Source organism: Macadamia integrifolia, chromosome 12 (assembly GCF_013358625.1).
Source record: "Macadamia integrifolia cultivar HAES 741 chromosome 12, SCU_Mint_v3, whole genome shotgun sequence".
Classification (NCBI taxonomy): Eukaryota; Viridiplantae; Streptophyta; class Magnoliopsida; order Proteales; family Proteaceae; genus Macadamia; species Macadamia integrifolia.
In genome coordinates, this window is record NC_056568.1 from 21126311 (window position 1) to 21152718 (window position 26408).

Genomic DNA, 26408 nt, shown 5'->3' on the forward strand with positions numbered 1-26408 from the left:
CCTTTTTTTTTTATTAAAAAAAAAATACTGAAAAATTATTACACTAGAACCCCACATTGAAAAGTTAAGAGGAAGGAAGAAGTGTCTATCAATGACGGGAAGGGACATATACTCAAAGAGGTAGCTCAGTTGAGAAAGACCTTAACTGTTTGACTTGAATTGTGTGATATATATTCTCGAAATAGATTCTGGGTTCAGAACACATTCTAAAACACAATTACTCTCAATTTTCTCACCTCAAAATGTGTTCTAGACCCAAAATTATTCTGAAAATATATACCAAACACTGCCTTATACCAATGGGATAGTATCAGGAATACCCTGTGGACCAATTTGATTCGTTGGGCTCCTAATAACCAGGGACCAATTAATTTCAGCCCGAACTGAACCAAACCTTTATTAGGCTGGCTTCGTTCTGGACTATTATGAAGCCATAGAAACCCAAATAGACCCAAACCAATAGAAAACTGAGCCAAACCCGATAAAAAACTGAAAAAAACAAACCGGTAACAACTCGATGATGGCCTGATATGAGACCCTGCCAAACTGAAACCAACCAAAACCGAACTTTGGTTTAACGGTTTGGTGTCAAGTTGGCCCCATACCATTCCAAGATAGGTTCAGCCCAACCAAAAACAAACCAAACCGACTGATTGACACCCCACCAAGCACATTCAATGTAACTAAAACAATATGTTAAGAGATTGTGACAGGGAATGGTGATTTCCTTTGATGCCTTCTCTACTTCCATGCAAAAGATTCTGTTTCTTTAATCTTCAAATAGTCTTGTTTTGGTACTAACGAAGACAGGAATAGAGATAGCCAGTTAGCCACTATTGTTGATAACATTATTAACTTCAGTATAAATGTCTGTGGCGCAGGGGCCTCCGGCAGACAGAAAACTGTCCAAAAAATAAAAACCAACAGGGACACAGATAAATACTGCACAATTGAAACAACATGAAGTAATAGATGATCAAAAAATACTGTAGAGTATCAGGTGAAAACAACCTCAAGAGATCGAGATTCAACACATCTGCATGAACCCTCTTCCCTTATAAAGATGCTGTTTATTTTTATTCACTTGCATGATCTTCCACTCGCAATGAACTATTTCTACTGTGATTGAATCAGAGACAAACATGTCAAGGGAAGAACTGAAATTGGAAGAAAGATAAGGGTAATTGAAACAAAAGGCAGAGCAGCTCTCTTCTCCATATGCTCCTTAATATTTCTATACGATTTTTTTATTCTTTTTTCTGTTCCTCCCACATTCTCCCCCTCCCCAAAAATAAAGATGAGAAAAAGAAGAAGAAAGAACAATCACGCTTGGTTGGATGGTTAAACACACAGCCGACTCATTGGTCTGGCACACCTACTATAATTGCATGAAAAATAAGTGTAGAGACACCAGAAGCATCTGCTGCATACACTTTACGGCTTTACCCATGAAATGTTTCCTAAGTTCAGCACTAGGCCAAGTTAGACAGACACAAGTAAGTGTCCTTCAAAATTATCATATGAATTTTAATATCAATATCCAACCATTTTTTCAGCCTATTTAACTCCATTAAACACAAAATCTGGCTGAATCAGGGATCATAGTGTTGCAGAAAAGTAAGCAATGCTAACACCAAACAGCTAATTTGATGGGTTGTGGTACATTGTCCAAGACAAAAGATATCAAGCCCATCAGAAATATGTAAACTTGACAATCCATGTCAGCCCAGTTTAGATAGACCATAACAATAGTAGCAAATATCATCAAACCACGAAAACAATCAACAATGAATACAATGAGGCTCAAACAATCTACATAGCTATCTAAAACAATATTGAAGCAAGCATTACGTCTACCAAGGACACAAACCCAAGACGTTGAAGGAGACTAAACCAGAACAACGAGGGGAAAGAGAGACCCACATTCATCACAGTTAATGGAGAGAAAAGTCAAGATGCCAAAAAATTGTGATGTATCTAGAGTTTCACTAGCTAGAGAAAGCCCAAGCGGGAAATCATCACATCTCTTCTAATTTGTTTGCTGGGAATTGTCATTGTTAAATCAATGTGAGTTTCTTGAATGCTATAAGAGTAACAGCTGCAATGTTTCTATAATTGTCCAAAAGTGGCCATCAGAATATGTTAAAGTCTCATGTTCATGATGGAGAATGACAGCCAGTTGTGGGATGCTCACCTAAAATATACCTGAGAAAGGAAGGTTAGAGTTCATGAGTAAGAAATATGCCTAACATCGAATTCAGAATGAGCAAGAAACTCCTGTAAATTCTGGCTCGATAGAGTGTGGATATCCCTAGTTTGTCTACGAGATGTCCTTGACTAACAAATTGCCTAATCTATTAAGGGTGTCAGTGTTACCAGTTCTTCTTTAGCAGGTAAGAGGTAAATGGATTAAGATTGTAGAAGAAGATAGAGTCATCAGCGGATGATGAAGCCCAAGAAGATGCTCCAGGCAACTTCTGAATCTGGAGCAATATGCAGATACAATGCACCAAAACAGATAAATGATTGGCCAAGTTAGAACACTTAGCTATGCTAAAAAGTTCCATGACCACTCTTTCAGTGCCTACTAACTTGTGTGTGTGCAAAATAATGATATATTTATTAAGGTGGTTACCAAGGTATCTAACAGTGAAAAAGAGAAAAAACTTTAAACAGTGGCCCATAAAGTAAACACAAACATTCTTCTTCCATAAACCATCCTGTGCTACTGGTTCTTGTGTTGTTGCACCAAAAATATCTCACATAAGAATACCTCCACCGGAAGTGCATTATGCATATATGATTATTAAGGAGCTACTAGTACACCACAATCACTCATACTGTAGAATAAAAACTTTTGGGGGGTGGGGAAGAGAAGAAAGAAAGTACTTAACTCTGAGGCTAGGAGTGTATCTCTGAATATCATCCCTGGAACTTGTTTCACAATAAATGAACCATAAAACAAGTAAAGTTGCCATCAATACTTCAAATTTGAAAATGCAATGTCCAATGAAGATTTCCAAGATTCAGCACAATAACTCTTTTAACTAAAACTCTTCAATCAAAGAGAAAATTGGCTGAAGGTGGACTCCTCATTACAATCTTACCTATCCAAGTTTACATGGCAAAAGGTCCTCTGGTCTGCACAAAAAATGTAACTAACCTGGTCCGCATCTAGTTTTGTCATGAGAAATGGAGATGTGACACTGATCTGGAATTGCCACGTGTCAAATTTGAGACTCAAATTGTCCAACCTGTGAACCTTCTTGGTATTCCATAAATTTTCTGGCACTTTAATTTGCCACATGGAAAACCCCATTTGGGCTGAAACTTGACATCTGAGTAGGGGACTTTGGGGCCTAAATGTCCAACGAATCTCAGTCTCCGCAGACCTATGGGAAATGGGTGCAGACCAGGAAGGGTTATATGGTCTATATTCAATATGAAGGAGAAAAAAATTCTCTCTCCCTATTCAACTGCCCATCCAAGAGAATTTTTACATCAGAATACTTGTTTTTCTTTACATTTTCTATGGACTGCATAAATCTTCCAGCCCACAAAACTGAGGATAATCTAATCTCTTTTGGAAGCTCTATACTCGTAGTAAAAATTATTTCAATTATGCCTAAAAATCTCTTCCGGTGATCAAAAGGGCCCCCTTTTTTCAGTAGATGATACTAGGATGAAAGCTATTAGCTCAAAGCTTCTTTTCTCTGGCTCTCTTCAAACTAGAATTTTGGCCTTGTTTTGTTCATCATCTCCTAAATTATTTTTAAACTTTTACCCATTTTATATAGTCAAAGGGCAGAACTCAATACAATGGTAAGGTTGCTCCATTGCGACCTAGTGGTCAAGGGTTAGGGTCGGCAAACAGCCTCTCCGCAAAGTGAGGGTAAGGCTGCATACATTATGAGTCTATGACCCTCCCCGGACCCGCGGTGGTGGGAGCCTCGTGCTCTAGGTCAGCCCTTTTTAGCCTTTTTATACAGTCCATACATAATATGTTCTCTATAAGTCTAGCCATTTATCAAGAACTCATTAGCTGTCAAAATATCCAAAGAAGGTAATGCAAATCTAACCATCAGTCCAAATCATGCGCAACATTGAAGTGATTCATATCCAAGGGCTACCTCAAATCTCACTACGATGCAGTAAATACTAGAATACCCATTAAACACCTCAATGAAAACCATCATATAAAGTTAAATGACACCATAACTTTACATATTACAATTTTGAATACGAATGAGTGGAAAAACAACTCTGATAAATTCCGTAGTGTTCTATATACATGCCATACCAGGAAAAAATTCTACCAAAAACAATTGACATACAGATGTAGTGGTATCGATAGGAAGTTGCAAGATCAGTCATAAAGTAACCACATCCCACCCAAACCATGAAGCAAACAGATTTGGTTCACTGAAACAAAGCACAAAGCAAGAGAAAGTTTACCTAATCGCTGTACACAGCGTCTCACTTAACACTGTCTTCGAACAAGTAGGTGATGCCAAAACCCAAGCAGATTACTTGCATTCGATAAAGTCCCCATACGTTTCAAGCAACAAATCCAAAAAACTTAAACTTTGAGAGCACCAGATCCAGTGAGTTCAATTGCTATTTGCTACACCCCAAAGAACGAGAAGAACCCACGCTTTTTGGGCTCCTCCTCAACCATGACAGCAGTCATACTATCCTGTTCAACAAGCCTCCATGCCGCCTGCTCAAAAGCTAGTCCAGCCAATGTTGGTGGCTTATTTAATACAAGTGGGTACCCTCTGTTCGTACTCCGAATCACCTCAGAATCCTCCGGAATCACACCTAACAGAGCCAACCCCAACATTTCCTGAACATCGAGAACTGACATCATATCCTCCCCTCTAATCAAATCTGTCCTAACCCTGTTCACAATCATCTTTACATCCTTAATTCCATCACATTCGAGCAAACCCGTTACCCGGTCAGCGTCCCTCAAGGCAGTAATGTCTGGAGTGGTGACAAGAACTGCCTCATTGGCCGGAGTGATAGCAGTAATGAACCCAGCATCGATGCCCGCAGGACAGTCAATGATTATGAAATCTGGGCAACCTTCTTGGCGGCCTTTTAAAGCATCAACAAGCCAAATAAGAGCTTTTCCGCCAAACCCAAGAGGAAGCTTAGTCCGAGCCTTCGAAATACACAGGAGCTCGAAGTTGGACCAACGCTTGTCCCGGACTAACGCCTGGTCAAGGCGACAATCGCCATTAAGTACCTCAACAGCAGTGTAATTGACTCGATTTTCCAGGCCAAGAAGGAGGTCTAGATTGCGGAGACCAACATCGGCATCAATGGCGACAACGGAGAAGCCAAGACGAGCTAGGGAGAGGCCGACATTTGCAGTGGTGGTAGTTTTTCCAACACCACCTTTGCCGGAAGTGATGACGACAACACGGGGAGTCTCGCCGGCTAATTCTGGTTTCCTGTTCCATTGGAGAACTGATTGGATGGTATTGCCGTAGTGGGTTCTGTTCTTGAAGTTAGGTTTTAGGGTTTTTCTGTGAAGAGGTTGACCAAAATGGAAGATGCAAGGAGAGGTTTGGAAAGAAGATTGATTAGGGTTACTAGTGAGCAACTGCAGAGAGATCATGGCTGCTCAGAGAGAGAAAGAGAGAGGCAGGGATTTGGGATTTAGAAGGGAGAGTACATTTCTATTGCAACTTGGAACGGCAGAGGTGTGATCGAAGGAGAAAACGTCGGAGTCCTTTGAGAATCAAAGAACAGAGATGCAGAGACACCAAGTTCTAAACCTAATCGATTAACTCCGGTTCATGTTCAACAAGGACGGGCTAACTCTGTAAGCAAATAGACCAATGTAACCCCGTTCTCGGGTTCGAGCCTTCAGGACCTCACCTCCGCTCTTCTCCCAACCAGGGCCATCACCCCAAAAAAACAAGAGTAAGTGTTTTCTATCCGTAAGAGGCCCCGACACCCAAATATAGGAGCACACAACCCCATGCAAGGGCACAGTGGTCATTATGTACCCCTGTGTCTATGGTATAGGAGCCTCTCACGGACATAATACTCTGTCCTAAAATAAAAATATGTATTATGCATGTGTGTTTGGTATGAAATAAAAATATCTTTTTTTTTTTTTCACCATTTCAGAAGTCTCATAAGAATCCCCAAAAGTGATGGGGAGGTGTTGACAGGGTTTTAGAAATCAGTATTAGATCGGTAATAGATATTAGTATTAGTTGACATCGATATGGTATCATATCGGTGTTTTTGAGAGAGAAAACTTCTAATAGGGATCTATACATATCAGATATGATATCGATTTTAAAATTGAACTATACCGTTATGAGACATTGTAAAATAAAACATTGGGTGTTGGTAAAGAAAAATTGGTTGGTTTGTATATTTTGCCATTGGATATTTTAAGAAATTGCTTAAATTGGTCACTTGTCCAAATTTTAGTCTCTAATTCAATCATTTAAGCACTCCATTTAATATCATACATTTCTATGTATGTTTATGCATGTGTCTCATGCATCTTCTTGTAATAGAAAATTCATGACAAATTCTGATCCAACTGAAACTAGCCACGTGAATATAAAATCTTGAGATCAATCAACAAATTTTTGGTGCCATCAATAGAAGAATCAAAGCCATGGTTATAACTATAAGCTCCCAACAAGAAATTCACATATAAAGCTCTTCCCAAGAATTAGTGATTGTATACATCACTTGTTTGGATCCTTCACTTGCTTGAATCTTATGTTATTGATACTAAATCATATCATCTTGTTTTTTGGGGTTTTATTTCGTTCAATGTAACCACGCATGGTTATAACAAAAGTTTAACAAAAAAATAAAAAAAGAATTAAAGGGAAAGGGCAAAAAACCTCTGTCTGGGAGCATGGCCTATGCCGATTCTCCATGCATTTGTCTCTTTCTTCCTCATGTGAAATGACATGTGTTCTTTGTTTAGTGGAGAAGAGAGATATTATGGCTATGCTCTTGGATAGAGAACCACTTCCCATAGGAATTGATTTGGTTGCTGTTGGGTTTTATAAAACATATAGAAACCAAAATCACATCAAACCGGATTTGATTTGGGTTGACCCATTAACAGACCAAAGACTTTGATTCAACCGACCGAATCGGACCGAACCAATTGATTGACAGCTTGACACCCCTGTAAGGACGCTAATAATTCGTGGTTTTTGTAATGACCAAAATGCCCTTTTGAGTACGAACTACGAAATGGCCATGATTCTCCTGAAGGTTCAAGAACTTTCCCTTCTCCTCCCTAGATGTCGCAGATGAATAAAACTCCGAATCCCAAACTCTCTTTCCTTCTCTTCCCTTGTTTGCCTCGGAACGACTTTGAAGCATCTGCGAGGTATGAGAAACATTCTCTTCTTCCGTTCATGGTTTCATTCAATTTCCATTTGGTGTTCTTACCGAACAACAGAGGCAATTTTCTTCTCTAATTCTTTTTTTTTTTTTTTCCTTTCTTGATTGCATGGTAGATTGAATTGGAGATTTTATTGAAGAAGTTCACTTGAATTTAACAATTTTGGATGGAGAACCACTAAAACTGTTTGAATTATTCATTTTTTATGTCTTCCATAATCAGTTTAGATAGTTGCAGTAACAGTAATTGAGATTCTTCAATATTTAGTAATCACTAAACTGATTTCGCTCCTTGAAATTAAATTCCAGTCTGCAAGAACACGAGTTTCACACTCACTAATTTAGAGAACCTTCAAGAGGTAAGATTTACATAGCTTGGACACACATGCGTGGAACCTCTGCTTTATCCCCTGCAAAGAACATTCTCAAACAAATTTATCCTATCAGAAGAACTTGGGGTAATTACTCTGCTCCACTCTGCTCAAAAGTCTTCTGTTTAAGTCTTTAATACTTTGTTTTCTGATCAGTAATATAAGTTGTAAATTTGTGTACAGTGTCAACTTCAATCCCGAAGAAGCAAAGCAATGATCTTGGAGATGGTGAGAGACCTACTATGAATAACAAGGCTGAGCCTGAGGTCATTGTTGCCTTCAACAAACCGCCACTTCCACCTGTTCTTGGGCCTTTTATTGTTATTTCACTGCTGGAAATGGGATCAAGCGGCAATGATGACTGAAAGGTGATTTAGCTTACTTCTATAAACCCTAAAGTTGGAGATGGTGTGAAGCAGCTTACCTCTCTGTCTTTATTTGAAGGGCTTTGATATGGTTATCAAAATGTTGAGTAGGTAACCTAGTGTTTGAGAGACAAGTTTCCAGAGGTTGATGTAGAAATCAAGAATTGGATGGATTAAAGGCTCAAAGAATATATTGTAGATATTTAATAGCAAATTTAGTATGGCATGTGGCCTTTGTAGGAACCCTGCGGGAATGAATCATCACTGATTTCAGAATGTATTTTGTATGATAAGAGTAAATTTTGAAATTTCAGGGCTAGTTAACCTACTTTCTGTCGCCCTTGGGAAGTTGTCAAATATGTAAGTGACCATCTTCAATAGAGTCTGTGAATCACAGTTTGGAGATACCCATTAGAAGAAATGCAGAGTAGTGAAAAACAAAAAAAAGAGGACTGATGATTGTCAAGAATTTTCTGTTGAGGTTCAAAAAAAAAAAAAAGAGTTTGATTGGTTCTTTTTGAGACCAACCCATTATTAAACTCAGGTTGTAATGGGAGTTTTCTGTGTGGCTTTCATCAGGAGTAATCTTTCTGTCTCAATGATTTGTTTTCCCCCATGAGACAGCAGTGCCATTTGTAGTCTTACAAAAATAAGACTACTAGAATTATTCTCCCCTGATTAGTCATAATTCTTCTTTGCAGGTGTTTTTGGCTATACTCAGTAATTAAAATAGAAGTTAGCCTAAGCCATAATTATGATAGGATTGTTCCCAATATTTGCATCTCTGGTTCAAAACCATGGAGAGGTATAGAGGGTGTGTTTTTTCTTAAATTACCAGTACTAGTACACCCAGCTTGATCGGTGATTCGATCATGACTCGAGCTTTTCTGCATATATTCATGGCAGTCAGTTTGTCTGATTGATAATTTTGGTAGATGGAAATATTGAATTTGTGAGTGAGGTTGGTTACTACTTGATAATGAGCCTTTGTCCGTGTTCTGAACATTCGTAGAAGCTGCAGCCTCTTGTGAAAGGTATTGGTTTCTCTTTCCAATCTGCATCAGCATGACAAGCAAACACTGTTGTTACCAAGCCATTTAATTGAAACAGAGAAATAAATAATATGGTGATGGAAAAAAGATGGGGAGAGGGAAGAAGCCTTCCTCATGGAGATCCATGTGGATGGATACCCTCAAGTACCATCTTGTTCCCTTTGATAAGATTCTGCAGTTTGAGTTGATGATCCTCATGGGCTCTGCCTATTTGAATATTATGAGCTTAGATGATTCAAAACAGATAATGGGATTGACCTATTAGCAGGAATAGGATAATTGACTCCTTCCCTGGTTGTCCTGGTACTAATCTTCTTTCAAAAACAGTTGCAGAAATTGGATAAAAATAGATCATTGATGAAATGCAGAGTAGAGAGTAATACCTAAGTGCCACATTGCCCAAACTGTTAGTTCATCACCTTCACAAACTCTTTCAATGTTAAATTTTACATTAGAACCTGTGCTTTCCATCAGCTGTTCAAAGAAATGCATTACTTCCTGCAGCAGTTCAAGCATGCAGTCCATTAGGTTTTTGTAATTAAGATTAAACATAGACGAGGAGAAGCATTGAACCTCTTTCCCTTCAAATGCTTTGCTAAAAGAATATTCCTCAAAAAAACAGTCATTTGAGATAAGCTTCCTAAGCTCCTTCTGGTCCTTGCTGTTGATGCAAGTGTAGAATTGTTGGATAATCTCCGAAGGTGTGAGTAGGCTAGGTTGATGTTCTGAGTTGCCCTCCGATGAAATCAAGCAATGCCTGTTGAGGTTGAGTATTGGTTTGTGCACTGCCTTCTTCATCCAGCAGATGTGCTGGGCATGGTAGTTTGTCCTTGCCTCTGTGCATGCTAATGTAGATGGTCTGCTGATAGCCAAGGATCTTGGGAGAAGCTGTGGACCTGCAACTGAACGAGTGCCCTGCCTTGGGGTTGGGCACCTTAGACCCAAGGTAGCCATTATCAGTCTACGACTGCTTAGATCTTAGATTCTCATACAAATAACGTTTCAAGGTTCTAATGAGTGAAGTAGTTATAGGGCAAAGAATAAAGGGCGAAGGAAGGCTTGCTTGCCATGGGAAGAAGGCAATGAGCCACTCCCAGGTATCTAAAGACTTGCTTGGTGGTCAAGTTCACAGGCAATAAGCTGAAAGTTTGGCTTACGTTAGGTCCCTTTCTCTAGACGAAACACATTGAAGCTTGGGGGAGAAAGCTTATCTATTTAATTTCTTGGGAGAAGGTTCCCCACACCAATGAAAGGGCGAATGGGAACACCCATAAAAGCTTCAATAGGGATAGGATTTCCATCTTTCATAAGAGGCAGGGGTCATTTTGTCGCCCTCTACGTCTGGGCATAGGATTCATGTTGCCTTTTAGGCTACTTTTTTCCTAATTTCTTTGATGGAGGTATAGACCTTGGGGTTGAGTATGGCATTTTCTGCACCAGACCGGCAAGGTTCTTTCGCCTTAGGGTATTGGATTGGGTTATGTAATTAAGGGTTATTTACAGCTTCGCACCCACTTGTAGATCTGTATTGGGAGTAACTGAAGTTGTTTTACCTTGATCCCTGGCAATCAAACCTCCTAAACTTCTCATAAAAGTGATCTCCATTAGTTCTTTAATAGGAAATGATGTGAGACTTTTTGTAAGAGAATTCTTTAACAATTGTTCTCTCCCTTTTGAGGTAAATCACACGCTAATTTGTCTGATACCCAAAAAAGAGGAGGCATGTAGAGTTGAAAGCAATGTGCCTTACAAAATCATGGCCAACGGACTTCGAAATCATCTTTCTAGCTTTGTTTCTCCATTCCAAGTAGCTTTCATCTCAGGACAATAAATTTCTAATAACATTATCATAGCTCATGAGAATTTCCATTTTAAAAAAAGAAAAAGAAAAAAAGGGCCTTGTTGCTATCAAGCTTGACATGGCAAAAAGCATATGACAAACTAGAATGGGATGTCATTAGGGCAATCTTTGAATTCCTGGGTTTTGGTGAGCACTGGTATGACCTAGTATGTTATCTTGTCAACTGTCACTTATTCCATCAAATTGGAAGGATCTTATTATGATTTCTTTGAACCATCTCGTGTATTAGACAAAGCTGCCCACTAAGCCCATATCTTTTTATAACGGTGATGGAAGTCCTAATCTGTCTTCTCTCTACCTACAAAGACCTTAACTTATTTAAGGGAATTAAAGTGGCTCACCATGTTCCTGAAGTTTCCCACCTTCCATTTGTGGATGATACTTTTATTTTTTGTCGAGCCACTTCAAATGATTTATTGGCTATTAAGGCTATCCTAGAACTATTCTCTGGCCTACCAGGACAACACATTAATTTTGATAAAAGCAGTGTCTTCTTCAGTAGAAATGTCCCTAATTGTGACCATATCCATTTGAGTTTTGTCATTGGAATTAAGGAGATATCCAGAGACACTACCCATCTAGGAACTAATCTTTTACATCCTAGATCCTGTGTAGCCAGTCTTCGTGGAATTGTCGAGCGTGTAAATAATTATCTCTATATGGAAGGCCAAGTTGCTTTCCTTTGCTGGCCGCAAGATTCTCACTCAATCCACACTCTATTCAGTTCCTTCTTATCTCATGTTATGCTTTGCATTTCCTACCAAAGTTTGTGGGAATATCGATTCTATCTGTGCTCGTTTATAGAACAAATGTAACTCTAAAAATTCTAGAAAGATGCAACTCATTGCTTTGAAAAACATTTGTCAACCACATCATCTTGGATGATTAGGAATTAAGGATGCTGCCACCCAAAACAAAGCACTTCTACTTAAGCTGAGATGGAGATTAATATCTTAGCCTAATGCTATCTAAGCGAAGATATTAAGGAACAAGTACTACCAAAACAATTCTTTTTTTACCCAAAGGTCCTTAACAGACGCGCGTCATCGGTTTGGAATAGTGTGGTTTCAATTCTCCCTATTCTCAAAAAATGCGTTTTGTCAATCATTGGTAATGGCAAAGATACCTTCTTCTAGCATGATCCTTGGGTTACAACAGGGACTCTAGACTTTTCAACAACCAACTCACAGATCTTCAACACTATGGACGGGGTCGATAGGTTCATCCTGAATAACTCATGGAATTTGGATTTACTCTTGCCCACTCTTCAACCAAATTTGGTTAATGAGATCATCAAGATTACTCCATCAATCCAAAATGATAAATGGAGGTGCTCATTGACCACAAACGGCTCCTTTTCTACTCGTCATGGGGCTCATTTTATCAAAACAACCCCAAGAAATGTCAATCGGAAAAATTTGAGGGATATTCCAGGTAAATTGTGGAAATTTCTATGGAAATTAACTATTCATCCCAAATTTAAGATGCTTCAATAGTGGACCCTATATAATGGAATTACGATCCGAGACATTTTGGGCTAGTGGATGGATATTGATAAATCATGTATGTTTTGCAATTGCCCAATGGAAATTATCCCTCATTTGTTTATAGATTATGATTTCACATCACACATTTCGGTGGCAGGGCCACTCGGTCTATGATTATAGAACATTAATGCATCTTTCCTTGAGCAAATGGTGAAGTATTTTTTCTTTAATAAAGTACTTTCTAGAACTGATCATAATTGAATTTTTTTTAATGTCTTTGCTATCGGTATCTGTTTTATTTGGAGACATAGATATTATGTATTTGCATCTAATGCTGATCCCAACCTTGATATCATATTAAGAAATATTCATAGATGGATTTCTGATCTTAATCTTTACCCTGCAAGGCTAAATGATAGTGTCTTACTCAATATAGATGGTTCGGCCAGCTTGAAAAAAAAGATTTCCCATTCCTTTTTTGACATACCCAATTTTGGTTTGTTCTGGTGCAACTAATCTTTTGAATTCAACTTTATGATGGGAATATGGAATGTTATCATAGGGTAAGTTTAAGATCTTTGAATCAGATACTATTATAACTATTTAGAGAGAATCAATGAAAGAGGAAGGTATTTTGGAAGGACTAAAGATAGTAGCTGCAGGAAAATGGAATATACATGAAGTTTAGATCTCAAACAGGGAATTACTTCATCCCATTCCACAACCAAGGAAGGGATCATGACCCCTTTTGCATTTTGCAACCTTCCACAAGATAAAAGAATTATTAAGGTCTATAAAGTTCATTCATAAAGAAGAAGGAAGTCACTCAGCTATGGACTATGTGTTTGATTTAGCTTGTAAAATCGTCAATTGTAATAGGGGGTATGGACAATATCAAGATGATTTAAATATTTTAGACATTTAATACTAGTTTCTTTTCTTTATTAAAAAAAATTATAAAAAAAAAATTGTGCTTTTATTGGCAATTATAATAACAAAACTAAAGGATGGAAACAAAAAAATCAAAGTCAGAGTTCTTTCAGAGGGAAAGGATTAGGGAGAGAAGAGAGTTTTGTAAAGGAAAAGAACAAAGATGACTGGTCTCAACTCATCAGTGGATTGTCTAGATGATTAGGGCAAATTGAAGATTGTATGGATAGGCGTAGAGTTTCAAGTTCGATTCTCATCTGTGCATCAACAATTTAAATGGAGATCCTGACAATGAGTCACTGCGCTAGTCTCCTTGAAAATTAATACCTGGATCCAATGAGCTTACGTTTAGACTTGGAGCCCAAGCCTTAAAAAGCCCATGAGCAAGTCAATAGTTTACCAACTACCACTCCTACACAAATGTTGCTGTTGCTTGTGGTTTCTTTCCTTTTCGATATTTTCTATTGGAGATCGGATGGTTGAGATCCTCTAATCATCAGTCAACATGATTAGGAAGTGGAGACAAATGTGGCTGTCGTGGTCGTGGTGGGGCCCATTCTTTAGTAACGGGGCCAGGTGTCGTCGGTCCAGGCAACCAAGACTTGCAACGACCGCTGCAATAACTCGTAGGTATATAAAAGATCTGCCTCTAAATTTAGGCCTATGGAGATCATAACACGACACGTGTCATTCAATTTTGTTAAAATGACTTAAATACCCATATTCCTTTCCCTCTGCCGTCAGCCCATCACTGCTCACACTTATCCCATGGGATTGTGGTGGTCCCCTTTTCTTTATATCCTTTCTTCTTTCACCTTCTTTATATCCTTTCTTCTTTCCCCACCTCTTTTCTTTCTCTCTCTCTCGGCTCTCACTGTTCTGTCTCTCCTTCCTCTGTAAGGCTTTATCTCCGAGTTCGATCGAAACTAGTTTGGCAGGCACAGATCGAAACCCATCACGGACAGATCCTAATCTCTATCTCTCTCTCTCTCTCTCTCTCTCTCAGATGAGGGCATGAGGGCAGTGGAGGTTGGAAATAGTCCCTCTCTCGGACAGTACTACCTGGTAAGCTTCTCCGCTGATCTGTTTTTGTAATTGATTTAACGAATTTGATCTTTTTTTTTTTTTTTTTTTTTTTTGATCTAGATTAATTTTTGGTAGTTTTTTCTGGTAATTCGGTCTGTTAATTAGGGTATCCTTTATCATCTTGAATTGATAATTTTGTTACTTTTTAGTGGATCGATGTTCAATTATATGTTCTTTGACGGAGACGGATTAGGAATTTGGTGTGTGGAAGAAGATTTACGGTTTAATTTTTTGTCGAATTAGGTTTTCGCTCATTTCAAAGCCATTGATGGTCCTCTGAGATTGAGATTAATAAGTTTGGTCTAGATGTTAAGAATCGCGATTATAGTGGTACGGATCGGAACATGAGAAATCTCCAGCTTAATTAGGGTCTAGGGAATTGGGTTGGTTATTCTGTCTAAATTTCATTTTTGGTGTTGGGGTTGTTGTGATTGAATTCCGTCTTTCTCTGTGTGGAATGTAGAATTTAGTGCTCTTTCTACAGTTTCTGGTTCGGATATTTTACCAACAAGTGAGTTTTTTTATTGAATTATCGAACGAGGGTAACAAGGTTATCAATATTTGTATATTTTCAGGTTCCCTGTTGCATAATTTTTCATCTTATCCCCAATTTGATATCTTATGAGCTTCGAATGGATATTTAGTTTTACTGAACTTCCCATACCTTTGGTTCTAGTTTGGACACAGCCGATTCATGGTTGAAGCCTTTTAAGTAGGCCTAGGGTTAGGGTTTGTTATTGCACCCATGTAAAGGATGCGTTGCTCTGTCAGGGTTCTTTTGTAGTTATTGTAGTTTTCATATATCTAGATCTTGCTGATTGTGTTTCTTCATTTCCATTGCAGTAAGGGAGGCCATGTGAGCTGCTTGGTCAGAGGTGTGATCCTAATTCTTTTGTTTTCGATCTGCTTGATTGTTCTCTCTCAGCGCTAAGATGGGTAAATGCAGAGGCTGTGGCGAATTGGGGAGAATGGTACGGAGGGATGTGTCTGAGAATGCTTACCGTTTCACTCTTCTTCTATCTCCTGTGGTTTCTGTCTGGGATTGCATTGTTCGTAAGATGAGATATTCTTTTAGACCTGAGTGGGTGTAGGTTTGGGCTTGTTGATCTTACATGGTTTTCTCCTTACCCTTGAAACTTAATATAAGTTAGCTTTTAATGTCAGTGGAAATTTGTTATAAGAAAGTGTACACTTCTAATAGAGTTCTTTATAAGAAAAATTGTTGTGGTAGGATTGATTGATTATAGAGTTGTAGTGCTCATGGATAATATGGCGTGTGTTCAAGTTCCACCCATTGTTAGGAAGGAAAAGAAGAAGCAGGGAAAAGATGAACTGGATCGTCAAAAACAGGCTGAGAAGAAAAGAAGGCGCTTGGAGAAAGCACTGGCCAATTCTGCTGCTATCCGGTCTGAGCTAGAGAAAAAGAAACAGAAAAAGAAAGAAGAACAACAGCGCCTTGATGAAGAGGGTGCTGCAATAGCTGAGGCAGTTGCTCTGCATGTCCTCGTTGGTGAAGATTCAGAAGATTCATGTAAAATCATGCTGAAAAATGATGAACGGTTCAACCCTTGGGGTCATGCATCCAATATTGGTCTTTTCATGGGAGGCCGGAAGACAAGCTTTCCTATTCAGGGCATTTCAAAGCATTGTCTTGGAGGATTAGGGTGGGTGCCTGATGCACCTGGGTGCAAGTGGAGTGATTGGGAGATTGGTGCCTGGACACTGTCGCCTGGAGTTTTCAGTAGAGATCTTCATGAACCATATTTTGGGGAGAGAGGGAGAGGAACAACTGAAACGTCGGCTGAGCTAATTGCAGCACAAGCAGTTTCATCCCTTCAAATTGCTGAAGATACACATTCGGATTCAATTTTCATAAATGGAATGCTAGAGAGTAAGTTTAAGGAGTACAAAAAGTAACCAGGTCCTGTAAAGAGGTTTGATTGTAGTTTCCAATAATGACTTGTATATAATATGGTTAATGTATCCTTGTTTTTCGGATAAGAGTGTCTTGCTTCCTCATTATTGAACATCGTTGTGGTGTATTTATTTTGGAGTATTTCATCTTTTTGTTTCAAGCAGCCATCTTCTTCTTCCTTGTTTTTTGTGTGCGTGTGTTTGGTTGTGTGGGTGTGTGGGTGGGTGGAATGAGTCCCAGAACTGTGTATGGCATTTGGTTCAGGCATTGGATGTGCCCAGTCTTCCCATGTTTTGAGGCAATGCCAGGTTTTAGGAGGCCTTGACACTCATTTCTAGATTTGTTGTGTAGCCTCCTTGGGGATCCCCCATGCATCTTCTGTTTCAGGAAAAGTTCCCCCCGCTCTCTCTCTCCTCTTTTGGGTGTTGACCTCTTATTCAGTTCTTCGAAAACTAGCTAGTGATGGCAGTTTTGGCTTCAGAGCAGGCGCCAAGGGAAGGAGGTTGTGGCATCAAACCTTGTCGTATGCATGTTTGTGTGGATGTGGCCATGTCGGTGTAGGAGTAGGTGGTCAATGGTCCACATGGCCGCCACTTCCAGTCTAGTAGCTGTGAGTTGGGTTAGGGCGTTTGGTTGGCAACGATCAAATACTAAAATTGATTGGTGGGAGCGACCTCCCTTGGGGTGTTTTAGACAAGCATGTCCAGGGGGACTTATTTTCCCTTGGAGGACAAATTTGACTATTGGATATCTTCTTTAAACGTTTTCCTGCTCTCTCATTTTCTCTAATCACCATAGATTTAGTTATTGGATATCGTTACGGATTATATCTGATTGGTATGTATCAATCATTTTTGCCTTTATTTAAAAAAAAAAAAAAATACATTCTCTTTACGGTCATCTTTTATATTACATTAAAAAAAAAATGTATATTTTCTTTATGATTTTACCACTGAAACAGTACTGGTAACTGATCTAAATCGGTCATTTATTGGTGTTGGTCTTGGCCAATATCAATACGATACAGCTGATCCATTCTGATACTTAGAACCATGCTTATCACTCTCCTTCACTTATATTTTATACACTTTGATGTACTTCCAATCTTTAATAGTTTTTCCTATGACTTGTTGAGCACTACTCTTAGCCTATGTTTGGAAGCTAAGAAAAGAGATTAAAAAAAAAAAGAATCTTAGGGTAGAGGCATCAGTCATATATGTTTCATCATTTCTAGAAATGACTTTGGAAGACAACCATTGTAAAAAGCCCGATAAAATTCCTCAATCCCAAAAGCAATGAAAGAAAAGCCACTAAAGGTCGCTTTCTTTAGTAGCAGAAAGACGATTGAATCCCAAAAATCCGTTTCAAGAAACAGGTTTATCAAACACCCAAAATCCCTTTCTGTTCCTAGAAACATGAAAAATCGTTTCTACTGTTTCTAGACATAGAAACGGCAAGAACGTTGTCAAACAGTGCCTTAGTCTCAACTTGATTCAATAATTGAGTGCAACAATTAGATCTACTTGTGTTATTATATCTTGGAGGTAGATTTATAAAAACTCGACTTGCACCATAAGAAGTGAACGGAGGCACGTCTCAGTCCGCTTTCAATCTCATCTTTGAAGTCTTTGCGACTAGAGATCTGGGTAGCTCTGTAGAAAAAGGCCATGAAGAACTTGGATGGAGGTAGAGGACATCTTGAGGTTCAAGGCCGCCATGGATGGTACTGCTTTCTTCCCCTTTCTCTGAGTCATGGAGACATTTTAAGGTGGATGCATCCATAGATTACAGTGGAAATGTATTCTCTTTTTGATAAATAAACTGCAAAAGAAAACTGTTGGGGACTAGTGAGATCTCCTACTCACATGTTAAATTTCAATATAGCCAAACTATATCAAATAACAAAACAAAGCACAAAAAAATTAAGAGAAATCTAAATAAGAGTTCAAGTACCAGTAGTCAGTAGAAGCGCTACAATTGATTAAATTAGACTTTAAAATTTGACACCAAAAATCCGATTGATCACATCACCTTTTCACATGGCTTAGTAGGTGGTCCAAACCAGGCATTGTTCCTATACCTGGGACATCCCCCGTGAGAAGATTATCTGTCATTTTAATATTGATATAGATCGATCCGGATCAACCTGTATCAGATGGATTTACCCTCACTTTTGATGAAATTTTTTATTTTGAATAAATTTACCCTGAATCAGATCGTCGATACAGAATCGGGCGATTTGGTATCGGCATATAGGACCAGCCTAAGCAGTATACATGCTTAGCGCAAGGTGGGGGCAGGTCTCTTATTCAAATCTGAATCCAGGTCCAAAATGCCAACTCTTCACATGAAAGGCCCAACTGATCTCATTCCTTTAGTTTTCCCTTTTTCCTTCCCTCCCCCTCCTGGTTTTCTAGATGAAACCACTGGGCATGTCCCTGGAAGTGGACAAGGGATGCACAGATAGACATCTTAAATAATCAGATCAATGCTCATAGAAAGGGGATGCACAGTAATAAAACCAAATATGCTATACATTATCAAAAAATAAATGTATTACTCAATACCACTCCACTTCTACCCCTAGCTCCCATTCATTGCCTTGAGCCAAATTATAAATATGAAACCTGAAACCAGCTTCAAGTTCCACGCAAGGTTCTACAGGACCCATACCCATATGATCTCTGCTGTCAGACCAGGTAGATAATATGCTGGGGGAAGAAGAATAAAAGTCAACAGATATTCCCAAGAACTCAAAACAAAATGTCATACTGATATTTCCGGAGAAAAACTTTGCTGGCATGCCTCCCAGTCCACTTGATGAACAGCCTTGATTATATAAATCTCTAATAAAATCCAAGCAATTTGGTCACATACACATTGTTCAGATTCTGAGACTTACAAGACGCAAGGTGATTTGTCCATCTTCTGCCCAGAGCCACAATGAGCCACAATGTCAATACCACTCCTGCTGCAGCATTTAGTGAAGGAGGTTTTCATGGCAAAAGACCTCTACTGAAGCAAGGGCAGATAAAGCACAGGATAGCAGCAAACGCATTCCAGTCCATTTCTGTGTTTACAGCTACTTCCCATTGCTCAGATTCCAATCACCAATTCTACTTGAGTGAAACCAAAAGCATCAGAATGTAACATGAAAATTGTATGATGGATGACCACCTAAATGTATCTAATCTTTCAACAAACATTTCAGTTGGAAAGAAACCAAATTTACAGTGTTCAGAATTGAATGATATATCATTGTCTATGAATAGTACACTGCAGCAAATGATGCCACAGAAGCAATCTTCACACACATCACACCCTGAATTCTGTCACAGTTGTTCTATCGGTTGTTTCTGTTGTTGGGGTGTGCCTTCAGCCTGATCTTCAAGTTCAGAATCTGATGGCTTGTTGCCTACAGAAGAAACGAGGTTTCTGAACCAACTGGCTTGGAATCTAGGGGAGCCTCTATTGGAATTGCTTGGGGAATCCGGATTGACTGGCGTGTTGGAGCCAACACCAGCAAGGAATCGATATGCCACTTTGCTAGCGGATATTATCTCTGTCTTGGCTTGCCTCAACTGTACCCACAGAGAAAACCATCAGGAAAAGTTCATCAGCCATGCACTACTCAAGACACAAGCTCAAACAAGAAATGATTTACATGATAACATTAAGGAGTCAACAAATCATCACTTGCATTTAATCTACCGAAAGGTCACATTTACAGCCCATTCAGCATTCCAAACTTGAACCAATTAATAATGTCCTCAAACTGTTAATTGATCATGTTCAATTTTTATGACACCCCAAATCAGTTCCATTGTCACCTTGAAGGGAGGACTTGACCTCAACGGTTTTATTCCATGGCAAGTCTCAACGCTTGAGAGAGCTTCAAATTTACAAGTTCTAATATAGTAAGAAAAAAAATAACATATTAAAGCTATTATCCCTACGCAGAAGTGCAACATTTCAAGGGATACAGGCCAAACATAGATGAGGGCACCATAAAATCCCTCAGATTTAGACAGCCACATATTGGATGGACAGTCTAGTTTCACCATGCAGCTTCCACATGAGATGAAACCTATATAGTGCACACTTCAAATCCAGAGCAGACAGAACAAACAGATTTGAGCCACCAAATGTATCCAAGCAACAGAAAGAACTCAAACAGAAGGAGATTTGCAAAAAGAACTTCATCAACCAAAAAAGAGAGGGAAGCATCTCACTCGTAATGCAGTGTTTCCAGCAGCTTCCATAGCAGCATCACCAGCATGAGCAAACCGGTTAACCCAAGCTGTAAAAGACAAAAGCTATAATGTAAGGACATGCTCTATTCATAGAGTACAAGACCCATTGTTTTCTACTTTAACCATTTTTTGGTTCACTATGGATTAGTCAAAAATTAAAAGATTTGACATGAAAAGTGAGTTCCAAAGCTGATACTCATACGTTACTACAATAAACACCACTTGATTTGAAAGTAACCGTTGAGCTATGCAGAAAATGAAATATCAACAAATATTTTAGACTCCCTCCTCTTTTCCTCACAACCCCCCCCCCCTTCTCTTTTTCTCGTTATCATTAATTCTCTTTCAAAAGCTATATACAACATAAGTATGTTTAAGTAACTGCACGCAAGTGCCTCAAAGTAAAAGGAAAAATGAAATGGAAAACATAAAGATGGATAACTTTTAAGGAATTGAAGTTGATAAAATTAGCTAAATCCAAAGTGAACCATTCAGATTAGGCAAATCATTGACGGTCACCTACGATGGGTTTGGATTTCCAAACCCAGTTATGCTGGTCCAACCAGTCAAGTGCTACTGCATCACATAACTAAGAGACATGAATATATAAATTTGATGATCACAAAATTAAGTAGTAAATATTTTCTCAACAAAGATCCATGGCAAATCCAAAACAACCAGAGCAAAAATGTTACCTGGAAGTTTAGGAACACCAAGCCTTTCACAGAACTCATCACAAAAGTGATTGCAGTTTTTCGCTAGTAGATCATAAGAGTTTCCAGGCCACTCTCTGCTAAGCTCCCGCAGAATCTGGTTCACCTTGAAGACAGGAAGATCTGTCTTCCCAAGAATAATGCGTTCACGATATGTGTACATTGGATTTTTAGTAGGAGGACAACTGAAAACGCCTGTGTCATTTTCACAAAACCCAAATGACCATTCCTCATTTCCATAAACCTGCATATGGAGTTTTTTTTTTATTTATTTATTTAAGAGATAAGAGGTCAAAAAATGTCATGCATCCATGCACAGAAATTTCCAATTCAACTTTCAAGGAATAATAATACATCAGTGACAAGGAAATTATGTTTCATTTAGAAACAACAAAGGAAATAATAAGGCAAATGAACAAGAAGAATGAAATGAAACCATGAACCAAACCTGTTGTATGGTTATAATGAACAAGAGCAGAAGGCTTTGACCGGCAAAGAGCCCACAAGAGAGCACAGCAAGCACACTAGAATGAAAAAAGATAAAAAAAAAAAAAAATCATACAAGTTTGGGGGATGGTTTCTCTGGTCTGTGCAGTCTAGAGGATATCTCTGGATTACGCAAAAAGTACTGCCACATGGCAAATTAGATGGGGTTGAAATCTTATTGACAGAAGATAGACCCCAAGGTCCCCAAATCAAATGCAAGTTTCAGCCTAAATAGAGCTATTTAAATGGAAAAACAAAGCACTGAAAAATCCAGGATTATGGAGAGGGTGCACAGATTACTGAGGTGAAAATTTGGGGTGGCAATTTCCAAGACGAGCCGCAACTTAACATGATCACGACACAGGATTATAGGGTTGGGGTCGGGGAAAATTTGGCGCAATATAAACTTGACACAAGTATGGAGGTTTGAATTTCAACTTACCTCCTTACCAAAAAAAAAAATTCAACTTACCTTAGATAACTCATATTACATGAATTTTGTACGCCCCAACATGACCGCCCTTGACCCGATACTAATACCATATTGACATTACGTGTTGTCGTGAATTGATATGAACACGACCAATTAGTAATTGCGTAGTTTTAGGGTTTGTATAATTAATACAATTGAGGAATGGGTCAGGACGTTGGGTTATGGTTAAGGCAATTTCTACATGGCTCAAATTGGCACCATTATTGCCACCTGTAATGCCAATACATTGGAGTATAAGTGTATAACAACTGAAATTTGAGTCTGAAATCAGCATGTAGTCAATCTACACCATTTCCTACACATCCAATGATCAGAATTGCAAATCACTCTTTCACGGGGCACAACTAGGTGCCCAGTCCAAAGACACCACTCCAAAATGCACAGAACTGAGACCTATTGCCACAATTAATTCTTCTTTTTTCACCAAAATTATGCAGAAATTACAAGTTTATTTCCAAAATGTTCCACTCCAGACACGTTCCCTGCATGGTACATCTTAAATATAATTACAAAATTGTCTGCTCAAAAGATAGTCTGTAGACATCATCACTACTTTGGAATTCCAAAGAACTGCTTGCATAAATTCCCCAAAACAACTTCATCAGGAAATGAAATGAAAATCAGGAAGCCAATTGATGCATAACCAAAACTTAAGCAGGAGATCCAAACAACGTTGCAGAAAAGAGGGTGGGGGGAACTGGGTTCCGTATGAGGATCACACAGGTGTATCCTCAAGAATGGGATACCCTCGAGATCATAGGCCCTGATGCAGATCCCGGGTTTGATAACCCCAAATTGGATTTGTTATGGGCCCACTCAAATTTGAAATCACTAAATATTTAAAAATAATTGCAATTTCGTAAATAGATCAAAGGTAGCAAAGGAAAGTGGCAATTTGGAAAATAATCAGAATTGCAAAAGGGTGTGATGAGAGGTGAAAGTGGTATGGGACACAACGGTCTTTTCTAATTTCTGTATGGGACAATTCTGGAAACAATAATGAGGTAAGGGTCCCAACAGAATTAGAATAAAGAGAGAGGGGTATTTATAGGATGTTACAATAAAACTCACTCACGACAGCCAAGGCGGCAGTCACGTGGAACACCAAAAGAGGAAGTCAAGCTTCAGCCCTTGGAATCTCTTTCAACAGCTCTGAAATTCCAGATCTACTATCACCTAAGCATGCTGGACCAATCCAAACCAGTACAGCTCAAGGATTGAAGCAATATTTGGAATATAGGGTTCTGAAACTTGGAATCAGCGGTGTTGCAGGAATGGTCTGCCACTGAGTTCATCTCTTTTGAATTGTGATTAAGGGGTGATTTGAAGAGCAATGTCCAAGGATATGGAATGCAGGCAGTAGCTTCACCTTCGGCCACAACCACAAGACGAACAAAACTCTATCGAAGGAGATTGAACCTCCTTTCTTTGCTGCAAGTGTCGCCTGGACAGAAACAGGGAAGAACAAAAACAGGAAGGCAAGGAAGGAAGAAAGGAAAGAGGAAAGAAGACAAGAAGATCAGGGGAGTAAAGAGGTATGCGCTCAAGGCCATAATACCAAAAAACTATTCAATCAATTTTCTCTTCCAGAATCTATCAACAATGGACTACACAGCCGTATATAAAGACTCAAAAACCTACCTTCCTAACCTGAAATGGAATTAAATTTGCATCTAAATCTCAAAATAGAAATAAAATCTCACTCAAATAAGAATACTACCAAACTAAGTTCTAACTCTAAAAAGGAAAGAAAGAAATGAATAAAATCAAAAGATATATCCCTATACCGAATGCCCAGCTGCATCAGGCCCACTAAAGTCTATCTAAATTTAGTTCCACATCTCCGACTGTGAATTCACATCACCCTAATTTAAGGCTATATCTTCGGGGAATCAAAACCTATCCATTTTCAAATGGAGACTTCTCATTAAATGCCTTTATAAGCTTGCTAGTGCTTTATTTGCATATAATTTAATGAATAATACTGCTGAGCTACTGTTGCTTTGAGACTTGGTTCAAACTTAAAAAAGTGCAGGGGAGCAGTGACACCTAGAATGCTTCTGGGTTAATCTAATAAGCATGTCTCATTATTCTTTTTTACTTCTCTAACTATTTTTTCTCCTCTGATTCATTATTTTCATTTATGTTCTAATGAAAAAAAAAAAAAAAAATCCTTATCATACAAAAAGTATTGAACAATTTACCCCGTTTCCCATAATCCTGCTTCTGCAACCAAAAATTTCAGATTCTACAAAGAAAATACAACATGCAATAATCTGTCTCATCTGCCTTAGCTGACTATCATGGAGGAAGTAAATGGAACTGAAAAAAAAAAAAAGAAGTGTTTGTGCAGGATGCCCACCAATAAATTAGTTTTAAAACATAACTATAGAAAACAGAATTTGATAATTTTACTAGGACATGAACTTTTTCTACAGATTTCAAAAAATATCCATCCTACAATCCCCCCCCCCCCAAAAAAAAAGGAAGCACAATGTGACCGGAGTATGAACACCTTATGCATTGGCTTGTAGATCTTTAACATAAGGAAGGTCCAATTATACATGAAACTTCTGTAAATTTTTTAAGTTTTTAATCAAATGAAAGTGGTGTAGCTTTAATGAGTGGAAGACAGTAGTGAATACTAATAATTTCCAAAATCAACAAAAGAGATATTGAAACAACGGAAGTCTGGATGGTTTTCTAAAATTATTGATCTCAAATGCACAAAGGGCATTGTCATGTTCCTTAAAATTGTTGCAGAATTTCTATTCATTACTTTCAGGAGTAAATTTAGAGAAAATTACTCATGAAAGTCGAAATTTGAAACAACCAAAACTTACTTCACATGTTTATCTCCCTTAAATTTGGAGAAAATTATTCATGAAGATCGAAATTTGAAACAATCGAAACTTACTTTACATGTTTATCTCCCATCGTAAAGTTTGCAAAGATTGGAAGATGCTAAGGAATTTTTAAGAAGGATAGATAATGAAAAAGAGGCAAACTTCCTTCCGGAATACTGGTCCTCAATACTAGACACTTCTCTATAAATTGGAAACAACATTCTCCACGAAATCACCCATTCCAACCTAACATGCACGTCGGGCTTGCACATTCCCAACTTCAAATTATAGGATTCTCCAACAGTTTTCATGAAACGACAACGTTTGGAATCTACAAACCCTTCCATGATTCACCATGTGGACGGAAAAAAAAAAACTGTTCAAAAACCTAGATTCTGTTCACAAGAAACAACATTGCAGCAATCGTTATGTATATTTTAAAAAGACCAAGATTTCGATCCAACCAAATAAACATTCAGAAAATAAAAAAAGAGAACAAAAGGAACTAACCTGAACAGCGCTATGGAAGATCCCTCCCAAACCTATACGATCCTTGAAGATCTTGTTGATCTGCGTAATGGTGTTATTCGTCTTATCAGAACCACTGTTTGTCACATCGTAGACATGAAGGATCACATCCATCATCTTCAGAGCAAATCAGTAACTGTATTTCTATATTTCTTCTTCCTAATCCCAAGGTTTGATTTCAAAAAACCTAAAACCTAAAACTCTCCCCTATCTTACATGGCATCTATTGTATGGTGTGAATCACTCCAAACTCCAATAAACACCGACACCACTATCGATTTAATTACCAGAAAACAGAAAAAAGGAAAGGCCACCCCTTCTCCACCTTCTCCACCATCGCCACCACCTCCACCACTACCGTTCTTGAAGGTATCTCTCTGCGAATTATTTTTCTCCTTTGCACGATTCCTTGCTCTTAGAAATGATATAATCTAATTCTCATAATGGATAAATATGATTTTATTTTCAATTTTTCATTTTTAAAGATTCCGGTTCGATTCTCTAACCGGACCGGATGGATGGTGTACCGTGTACGGGAGTGGAAATCGGGTCAACCAGCAGATCGTTTTATTAAAAGCCATTAGGTTTATAGGAAATTACGAAAATGGCATATTCCCCCTAACC

General features: G+C 38.5%; 4 protein-coding genes and 1 long non-coding RNA gene across 7 annotated transcripts; 2 read left to right on the plus strand and 3 right to left on the minus strand.

The window, feature by feature from the left end:
• Positions 1-707: 707 nt before the first annotated feature.
• LOC122057798 (putative septum site-determining protein minD homolog, chloroplastic) lies at positions 708-5893 on the minus strand. 2 transcript variants are annotated; one of them, XM_042620071.1, is made up of 3 exons: positions 4456-5893; positions 1012-1119; positions 708-902 (listed from the first exon to the last, which is right to left on the minus strand). In XM_042620071.1, exon 1 carries the CDS (start codon positions 5624-5626, stop codon positions 4625-4627), a length of 1002 nt encoding a protein of 333 aa, XP_042476005.1. In that variant the 5' UTR covers positions 5627-5893; the 3' UTR covers positions 708-902; positions 1012-1119; positions 4456-4624. The 2 variants fall into 2 exon arrangements, with proteins under 2 accessions (XP_042476005.1, XP_042476004.1); XM_042620070.1 differs by lacking the exons at positions 708-902; positions 1012-1119 and adding an exon at positions 1768-2205.
• Positions 5894-7227: 1334 nt separating this feature from the next.
• Positions 7228-8462, plus strand: LOC122057528. The gene is made up of 3 exons (XR_006133549.1): positions 7228-7384; positions 7708-7856; positions 7953-8462. It is a non-coding gene; the product is annotated as an uncharacterized LOC122057528 (long non-coding RNA).
• Positions 8204-10183, minus strand: LOC122057527. The gene is made up of 6 exons (XM_042619653.1): positions 9760-10183; positions 9570-9684; positions 9108-9189; positions 8970-9021; positions 8464-8518; positions 8204-8379 (listed from the first exon to the last, which is right to left on the minus strand). The coding sequence occupies exons 1-6, from the start codon at positions 10138-10140 to the stop codon at positions 8204-8206; spliced, it is 861 nt and encodes a 286-aa protein (XP_042475587.1). The 5' UTR covers positions 10141-10183.
• A 4110-nt stretch (positions 10184-14293) lies between these two features.
• LOC122056941 lies at positions 14294-16625 on the plus strand. Of its 2 annotated transcripts, none has more exons than XM_042618906.1 (2): positions 14294-14529; positions 15394-16625. In XM_042618906.1, the coding sequence occupies exon 2, from the start codon at positions 15811-15813 to the stop codon at positions 16465-16467; it is 657 nt and encodes a 218-aa protein (XP_042474840.1). In that variant the 5' UTR covers positions 14294-14529; positions 15394-15810; the 3' UTR covers positions 16468-16625. The 2 variants fall into 2 exon arrangements, with proteins under 2 accessions (XP_042474840.1, XP_042474841.1); XM_042618907.1 differs by lacking the exon at positions 14294-14529 and adding an exon at positions 14651-15061.
• Positions 16626-18981: 2356 nt separating this feature from the next.
• Positions 18982-26203, minus strand: LOC122058172 (deubiquitinase DESI2-like). The gene is made up of 4 exons (XM_042620704.1): positions 25767-26203; positions 21414-21675; positions 20698-20765; positions 18982-20046 (listed from the first exon to the last, which is right to left on the minus strand). Exons 1-4 carry the CDS (start codon positions 25899-25901, stop codon positions 19798-19800), a joined length of 714 nt encoding a protein of 237 aa, XP_042476638.1. The 5' UTR covers positions 25902-26203; the 3' UTR covers positions 18982-19797.
• Between the last annotated feature and the right edge of the window lie 205 nt (positions 26204-26408).